The 9,098-nt window shown below is 44.8% G+C and overlaps 1 protein-coding gene across 2 annotated transcripts; it reads right to left on the bottom strand.

Moving 5' to 3' along the window:
- Positions 1–1,833: 1,833 nt before the first annotated feature.
- On the bottom strand, positions 1,834–7,542 carry LOC109944846 (filament-like plant protein 3). Of its 2 annotated transcripts, none has more exons than XM_020550321.2 (5): positions 6,875–7,542; positions 5,890–6,116; positions 5,252–5,543; positions 2,662–5,039; positions 1,834–2,513 (listed from the first exon to the last, which is right to left on the bottom strand). In XM_020550321.2, the coding sequence occupies exons 2-5, from the start codon at positions 6,004–6,006 to the stop codon at positions 2,163–2,165; spliced, it is 3,138 nt and encodes a 1,045-aa protein (XP_020405910.1). In that variant the 5' UTR covers positions 6,007–6,116; positions 6,875–7,542; the 3' UTR covers positions 1,834–2,162. The 2 variants fall into 2 exon arrangements, with proteins under 2 accessions (XP_020405910.1, XP_020405911.1); XM_020550322.3 differs by having other exon boundaries at positions 6,719–6,886.
- Positions 7,543–9,098: the final 1,556 nt, after the last annotated feature.

Here is a 9,098-nt window from a genome sequence, read left to right as displayed (position 1 = left end):
GCATGGGCCTCGCAGGCGCACATCACAGGAGCGTAGCGAGGAAGTAAAGTCGTCTGCGGCGGAGCAACGCGTCAGGGGGCGAGCGGGCGTGCATGGGCGTCCAGGAGCTTGACCTCCCCGGACTTGAGTAGCTAGAAGCATGGGTGGTCCCGTAGCACGTCAATCCCTGCCGTCGGGGGCTTGACGCGAAACGAGGTGTCGTCCGACCAAATCAACATGTGACGCGACACGACACGATCGAGCACCCTCGCATTCTTCTTACCATCAAATATGATTGTGTACCAATGCATGGATTGTGTTGATTATACCATTTTTATGTCAAATTTATGTTGACCATACACGTTTTTATCAAGATATCAAGAATTTTATGAATAATTTGGAGAGACGATGACCCATGAATTTAAAATGTCAATGATTGGTGCACTTGTGAGAATGGTGCAAATGAATATGGTGCAGTTGTGAGACAAGGAAAAGTATACCAAACACTAGTAGAAAAAGACTCAAAGCCCCCGACGGTTTTCTTAAGAAACCGCCACTAGAAATCATTTTTATCATTAATTTTTCGAGTTTTTCAAACGACCTCGTATGATGAAATGACCAAAATAAAAGTTGTAGATCTCTAAAAGTTATGAAACTTTGTAGTTGGCAGTTTTTTTATTTGAACTCATTTAGGTTCTCAAAAATTGAATCTAAATATGTCAAATTTAAAATTCAAATTTTGCAAACTATCTCGGATGAAAAAAAATGTCAAAATAAAAGTTGTAGCACTTCAAAAGTTATCCAACTTTGTAGTTGACAACTTTTTTATTTGAATTCATTTACAATCTCAAACAAGCAATTTACACTCAGTTGATGTAATATGTTGAGGGTACACGCGAGGGTGAGGTCGGTGGTTCCATTCCTAACAACCGCGTAGCTTGCGAATTTTGCGCGAAAAATATCGTGACTTGCGACGGAGTCCTCACCTTAAATAATTTTTTTGCTGAATGTTTCTGAAAATAATTTTTACTGGCGGTTCTCAGTTACCCGCATGTAAAAATGATGATTTTTACTGGTCCCTAGCACCGACGGTTCTAAGAAACGTCAGTAAAAATAGGTTCACAACCGTTATTATAGAGTTTCTTTGTACTAGTGAAGAATATGTTGAAGAAGTTTAGAATGGACGAAGCAAAACCAAGTGGTGAAATGGTAGATTAAAAACTTTATATTGGTCAATGATTGAAAGCCTACTCTACGACTGCATCAAGGTCGGATGTGATATTTAGTGTATAATTTATGCATGGTTTCAAGACTTACCTAGACAATGTGATTTGAAAGCAACATAGAGAATATTTGAGGTACTTGAAGTATACACCAAATGTTAAATTTTGGTATTCTAATGGGTCACAATTTAATTTGATTAGACATTTGGACTCCAGTTATACGGGATGCAAAGAGGATAAAAAGAGCACATCCGAAACATGTCAAGAAATTAGGTCACTTGTGTCGTGATCATCTAAGAAATAAAGTTCACTTGTATGTTATGGTCATTGTTCTGCTTGATGATCCGCCACTGACCATAGATGACAAGTTTACATCTCTCTATATAGAACTATATAATTTTTAGTTCGGTTTCTGTTGTCCGGTGGTGTGCAGAAATTTTACGGCCCCGTGCTATTGTGGAACTGCGGCATTTTAAATCTGAACGGTTGTTCTTCGATGTTACGTATCTGGGAAAATACCGCCAACTGAAAGATTTCACTGCAATTTACGATGTTCCATCCCCTTGCTAGTTGCTGCTACCATATTCCACAGCTTCCAAATGAATGGAAAATTTCGACGCTGCACAACAAATTTCGACCCTGAAAGTAGAATTTAAGTTGAACAACAACACATACAAACATCACATGAGCATTGAATATGCACTTCCTCTGCACTTTCCTGTAACTGGAAACACACGCAGATAACCGAGTTCACATTTTGTACCACACTAACCGTCACTGACACAGTAAGACCTAAGACCTCATCAAGCACGCTAAAAAAAACTGCGCTTGCTGGAAGGGATGTTCATCACACAAATCTAACAATCAGTTCCTGTAATGTACATCGACCTACCTACCTACATATGGCAGCATCCATGAACTATTTGTTAGTACGACATCTGGGCGCAGCCTAGTTTTTCATCACCTTCTACTTGCTCTTTTGCTCCTGTAACTGCTAAGAGTCGAGAGCCCCCCTGCGAATACTGACATCTCCGAGGGCGGAGACGAGGTCTGGATCGACGGGAGTGGAGAGAAGAAGCTTTTGCTGTCGTTTGGAAGGTCAAAGTCGTATAAATCATCCGTAAACATAGCAAATTCAGCATCACTGTTTCTGAAGTCCAGTGGCAATGGCATGTCCCTGCTGGATTCAAGCCTTTCAGGCTCCAGCACGACGCCGTCGAGGTCTGTCAGTGATTTGATTTGGCGCTCCAGAGAAGCAATTGTCTTCTGGCACTCTGCGAGCTTCCCAGCTGCGTTAGCGAGCTCTTTCTCCTACAACAATGACAAACATTTCAACTTGAATTCGGTGATGCTATAATAGTCTTATTTGTCCAATTGTCCTATGAAATTATATGCTTGAAGTACTACAAATTTCATATGGGCCTATTAGGTTCAGTTGTTATAAAGGGACGAAATTTACCTTCTTAACCTTCAGATCTCCATTCGAGTTTGCGAGTCGCCAGAGCTTTGCGTCACGGCTATCTCTCGACAGTTGATCCTCCAGCTTTTGGCATTTCTGTTCGTACTCTTCTGACATCAATCTCTCCTGCTCGATCTCCCTATGGAGCAAGCTCACCTTGTTTGTCAATTTTATGAGTTCCCTATCTGCTGTTTTAAGTTTATGCTCCATTGCAATCCTATCTGACTGCAAAGACTCTACATTGGCAGTGAATTCGTCGGTTACCAACATATGCTCCGTGAGTTTTGCTTCCAATGACTCCACCTTCTGGCTGAGAATTTTGGCATCCTGATGCGCTGACTCCGCTTCTGACTCCAACACCTTCTTTACAGCCTCTAGAGCTTCTAGCTGCATCTGGAGCTCTGCAGAAAATACCTTCTCCTTTTCCACATCGTGCTCAAGCGCATGCACCGTGTCACGTAGTTTTGCTGTTTCTGAGTTCACTAACTGGAATTGTTCCTCTAATGATTCTTTAGCAGACTCCATAGAACGAGCTCTCTCCGCTTCAATCTTCATCTCTAACTGTGCTGAGAACTCCTCATGAAGTGTCTTCTCCTTTTCTAACTCACTCTGTAGTTGTTTCGTGATCTCTTCCAGTTTCTGTATTTCAGCATTTGCTGAAGACAGTTGTGCCTCCAAGGATTCTTGAACAGCCTCAGCAGTTCTTGCTGCTTTAGTTTTCAACTCTACCTTTGCTGCAAGCTCTTCGCACAATGCCTTCTCTTTTTCTACTTGATCCTCAAGTGCTTTGACAACATCTCTTAGCTTCTCTGCTTCAGTATTTGTTGAACACAGTTGTGCTTCCAATGGTTCTTTAACTGCATCAACAGCTGCTTCAACCTTTATCTGTATATGTGCTGTTAGTTCTTCATGCAGTGCCTTCTCCGTTTTGACCTCATTCTCTAGTGCTTTGACCATGTCACGCAGTTTCCCCATTTCAGTGGTTGCTGAACACAGCTGTGCTTCCAGTTCTTCTTTAGTACTCAACATAGCTTCTGCATTTTCTTTCTGCTGCATAGAAATATTTCTTTCAGCCTGAACTCTCTCTTCCAGTGATGCCACAGTCAGGCGAAGCTCTGTAGCTTGTGCTGACATCAGTTCTAACTGTGACTCCAACTCTTTCTGCTCGGTGTTTTCCTCCAATGAAGTTACAGCCATAAGTAACTCCTCAACTTCTACAGATTTGGACTCCAACTGCAACTCCAAAGCCTTCCTCTCAGAGTCCAAACGCTCCACATCTTCCAAAGCGGAAAGTTTGGAGTCATTTGCTGATTCCAACTGCATCTGCATTTCGACCAGCCTGTTCGTTGCCGCCACTAGCGCATCGCAGGAAATGTCAAGCTGATTCCTAACCTCCATAAGTGCCATCTCAAGCTCCCTTTTCTCGCTTGCAATTGCTTCAAACTTTTCCTGCAAATTGGCGACCTTGTTTTGCAATTCTTCACTTTTGATTTTCAAGGAGCTGCTTCTTGCGATGGCCTTGTCAGAATCTGTTTCCATTTCAAAGTTAGAGCTTGTGCCGTCTGATTCAGGCAATGCAGCTAACCTTTCCATCTCAAGGAAATCATCCATTATGTCAATCTCAACAGGATTGTTCACAATATTTCTTGAACCATCTTTGCCATTCTTGAACTGATCAAGCTCAGCAATCAAAGCCAATGCCCATGAGTCAGAATTTTGCAGATCATTATCAACAGCCACCATGTGCTCCCCATGATCGGACTGGCTGTCAGTCAGTGATTCCATGCAGCAACTGTTTTGTGCTGACCTAGAATTATTGATCAGTGTTGCTTTCCGCATCAGATGCTGTAGCCTGCGGCATTCTGCCTCAACCCTGGCAATCTTTTTAACACCTTCCAAGTGTTGTTTACTTGCTGTCTCCGCTGCTTGGTTGCTCAGATCTCTTTCCAACATTACTATCTTCAGATCATTGGACTGCACAAGAAGTTTGGCCTTGAGATCTAAATTCTCTCTCTCAATTGCCTGACCCTTGGCCTTAAGGCCCAAGTTCTCTCTCTCAATTGCCTGAAGCCTTTCTTGTAGATCATGTTGTAATAACATGGAAGATGACGCTTCTAATCTGGTCACTTCCAGTCGCTTTCTTAGCTCTCCGATATGCTTTTGGAGCTCAGGGTTTTCAGACTGTGGCACCAGAGTTTTGGAAACTATTTCACGGATTTTGTCCTCTTGTTCTTCCCTTGCCAGCCGCAGTTGCCTGACGCATTCCTTGAGGGCCTCATCTAGGTGGCAGACTTGATCCTGGAGAGAAGCATTCTTCTGACAAGAAGCTTCAAGTAGCCCCTTCAGTGTAGTAGCTTCAGCTTCAGCTTGTTCCCAGCCTACAAAATAAGTTTCGGAAACAAGATTAAGAGAACGGCTACATAGGATGAAAGCAAACTTCTCACACATGTAAATTTAAGATTACCATCCATTACTAGAAAAAAGATGAAATAAATCTAACTGTACTCTCGCATGACTTTATAGGTTCGATTATAAAAACTGAATAACTTTTGCACTCAATTCGAGAGAATTACTAAGGAGCAAAAGTTACCTGCAACAGCCTCTTCCGTGACTTTAGCATGCTCCTTCACCAAGTCCTCCTTTGCTCTGATGGTCAATAGCGCATCAAAAAGTCTGTTGTTCAAACTCTCCAAGGTCTCCTTGATCTCTTCATCTCTAACATTGGAGGATACATACTGTTCTATTGATTGACCATGCTCTTTATTAATATTATTCAAATTGACCCCTGCTGCTTGCTTGCCATTCAAGGATCTTGCCACTTCAATTTCTTGGCTGTAATCATACTTACTTCTTGAAGAGGCTTCAGGGGATTGAGATTGACCCTGAAATCACAAAAAATGTTGTGTAACTTAATATCCTAGGAAAATTTTAAGTCAAACTGTCAAATAAATAAAAGTCCAAGACCTAAAATCTGTTTATACCCAATAATATATTGCATCCCTTTTGCCAAGGCTAGAGGGCTAAATCATGTGGCCAAAGAAAATTTCAGATGGTACTAATTCCATATTTCCATTAAAAAGAAAAGGTGGCATTCTCATCTGGTTATTCAACAGTTCTAAAGGCGAAGAGAGGCAGTAGGCTGAAAACTAAGACTTGAGTAAAATCTGCACTAGTCCCTCAAACGTGCTCATTGCTTATTTATATATATAATAAGGCATGGTGCTGAACCTGATCATCAGAGCACCGCTCGGAATGTGACGACACGGACAGAGAGCTGTCACTGCCCCCTGGGCTCTTATCCGACGACCTGCGCCTCCAGAGCCAGCCCGCACGATCCATAACCATGGACCGCTCAAAAGATGAAAAGTGGTTCTTCTGCTCTCTCCCTCTTTGGGGCTACCACCGTACCATGTGGAGGTCCGAGAGATCAACAGCACTTGGCATTGGAGAGACAGCTGTGCACCATAAGCAGAGATGCTGATTACTAGCACGAACTATTTTTTTTTCTTAAAAAAACATGCAGTATACAATTATAACTTGATGAAAAAAATATATATATGATAACAAATTGTGAAAGATGCTTATGGTCCAAACTCCAAAGGCAGAGAACAGCTGATATTTCTGTGTCAGACTATTGTGTCAACTGAAACTAACACGCTGATACAGCATAAGCATCCAGATTCCTTGGTCCTGGTAGAATGAGGCCATACAAAATACAACATAAGCATCCAGATGCTTATGTTTGGTTCACTAACTTGCCATACTTTAACTAACTTAGCACGAACCAAACAGAACCGAATTCTTTTAAAAGTACGCCCCTGTCGCGTCAGAGCTACAGTGTCAACGAAAAGTACTCGCGAAGAGCGCCCAAGTACAATTCTCAACCTCTGTTCGAATTACTAGAAGAAGAAAATAATAAAAAAAACATAGTAACAAACTCGTGGCCACCGACGACTCCCCGTTCCCCAGTTGAAGAGGGAGGGAGGGAGCAGAGAAACGAAAATCCATCGGCGGCGAACATGGAGGGGAGGCGCGAGCGAAGACAGACGGGGCGGACCTATTAAGCGCATGGCGCAGTCTGGGAGCAACCACCTAAACCCCGCGAGAGGAATCCGCCGCCGCCAATGGCGTCACAAGAGTATGGCGAGGCAGCAAGAAGCAAGGACGACTAGCGGGGAGGGGGAGAAGCATTTCCTTGATAGATACTACATACCTGGGAGTGGGCGGGATTGAACGAGTGCACGGAGAATGCCGGGCATCACAAGAGCGAACGCACAAGGACAATGGAGTTCTCTCTCTCTCTCTCCTCTGAGTGAAAGAACTCGACTCCATCAGCTCACAGGGTCTCTCTCATCTACCTCCCTAACTCCGCTTTTGGTCAGTAGGACAGCGGGGCACAGGTGGGATCGGAAAAGCGGCAACGCCCGGTGCCCGGCCAGCTCACTGCTCACTGGACGGCAGAGCAGAGAGAGAGAGAGAGAGAGAGGAGAACGGAAGGGGAGGAGAGCGCAAGGAACAAGCGAAGGCGGACAAGAACACGAGCCTGGGGGGATAAAAAGGCAGGCGAAAGGGCACCACCGCACCGGCACCGCGCCCCACCTCACGTTCACGTCCTCGAATGCTCCCGGGCCTCGAGGCGACTGGGGTGGCGAGGCGATGCGCGCGTGCGACGGGCCGATGGTGCAGTGCATCGGAGCGAGCGATAAATGCGAGGATCCAAAGCCGTCGGACCCGAAATCAGCAAGAAAAAAAAATGAGAGAGAGACAGGAAATGGAGTAGCAGTAGTACTGGTACTGGACTACTGGTACTGGTGGTACTACTATTATCGGCAGCAGTACACGGTCGGAATACGAGGCAGCGCCATTGGCGTCTCCCTCTCCCTCCCAGTCCCGCCCGGGGTCGCTCAAATCGAATCGACAAGCAAAGCAAACCAGCAGGCCACCTGCTGCGCTTTTCCTCTTGGTCCCCCCGTAGCAGACTGGTGGCGGTGGTGGCGTTCTGTTCTGTTCTGCTCGGAATAGGATGAGCAAATAGTACAGTGCATTGTTGGGTGAAGTAGTAGTTCATTTACTAACTAGTACTACCACTGCTACATTACTAGTCGTGAAAGAATCGCCTGATTGCGAGATCGTCCGCAGCGACGGGTTACGAGGTCAGACCAGGTACGCGGGATTCCTGTCCAATTTTTGTTCTGTTTATCTTTAAGACGTGTATATAAAAAAAAGGTGAGCGTTGAGAGTTGAGTGCAGGCAGCTCTGGGCTGTTTTCGTGCACCTGACGACGCCCCTGTTTGTTTCAGCTTTTTGCAGCTTCTGGCCACCAAAAGCTGCTGCGGACTGCCAAACGCGTCAGCTTTTCAGTCAGCTTCTATAAAATTCGTTTAGGTAAAAACTATTCAAAATCAACATAAACATATAATCGGTTGAGTTGTTGCAATAGTAGGAATCCGTCACTTTCTAGATCCTGAGCCTTATGAACATCTTTATCTCCTCCGCACGTAATCCTAATAATACTCAGATTCTTCCCACAGCCAGATTCTCCTCACAGTCAGATTCTCAGAAAAGCTGGTCAGAAAAAAGCTGAACCAAACACGGTTGCCGACTTGCCGTCCGCTTGTCAGTCCCCGACCCCACACCACCAGCGACCTTTTCCCTCCGCCCTTGGGGAGTGAGCCGAGGAACCGTCGGCGGCCACGTGCCAAGCACAGCCTGCAGAGGGCCGCATGGGTACGCCACGCAACGGCAACGGCAACGGCAACGGAACGCCGTCCAGTATAAGTAGAGCCGTAGAGGCATCGTTTCTTTGTCCTGTTACTTTTATTTTATTGGAGAAGCCAGCAGAGGCACCACTTCCTAGGATGAATGAATGAGTGAATGAATGAATGAACTGACGCAATCGTAAACCTTTGTGAGGCAGAGCTGAACTGTACGTACAAGGATGAGGACGTGTGTAGCACCCTAAATCTAAGGAAAAAAGTCCCCTAATCTAAATACTAGTAAGTATGCTCTAAAGAACTGAAACAGTTGGTTGACAGTCTAGGCCCATGCATGTATACTGTTGCTGCTGTGCTCCGCTCCTGCATGTGTATTACTACTGTCTAAAATCATCAACAAAAAAACAATGTCGGCAGCAGCGTTGTGGTGGCTGCGAAAACCAGCTGCAGGGAGCAGGAAAACAGAGCCATCTCCCATCATCTCTAAACACACGTACAGATTGATTGAGATGGATACGAGTAAAAATCATTTGCGTGCGTGCCTAGACGACGCCGATTACTGCGTGTACCCGATCGATCTCGGTGTAGAGTATCCTAGACGAGACGAGGGACCATTATTACAACCCAATTATGCAGTACTATCAATTGCTGCATTATTGTGCTGATGGTACTTGTCCAGTGTACGTGCGACCCTGTTGACTGTACGGTAGGGACCTTTAAGAC

This window comes from Zea mays, chromosome 3, assembly GCF_902167145.1.
Source record: "Zea mays cultivar B73 chromosome 3, Zm-B73-REFERENCE-NAM-5.0, whole genome shotgun sequence".
NCBI lineage: Eukaryota > Viridiplantae > Streptophyta > Magnoliopsida > Poales > Poaceae > Zea > Zea mays.
The sequence above is the reverse complement of the archived record's forward strand: the minus strand, read 5'-3'. Positions and strand labels throughout refer to the sequence as shown.

What these genes read in the sequence shown, in the direction of transcription:
- LOC109944846 (XM_020550321.2), bottom strand. Translation starts at nt 6,006, where the DNA reads ATGGTTATGGATCGTGCGGGCTGGCTCTGGAGGCGCAGGTCGTCGGAT. An exon ending in AGCGGTGCTCTGATGATCAG is followed by an intron (nt 5,544 to 5,889) that starts GTTCAGCACCAT and finishes TTGTGATTTCAG; the next exon opens with GGTCAATCTCAATCCCCTGA. An exon ending in GAGATCTGAAGGTTAAGAAG is followed by an intron (nt 2,514 to 2,661) that starts GTAAATTTCGTC and finishes TCATTGTTGTAG; the next exon opens with GAGAAAGAGCTCGCTAACGC.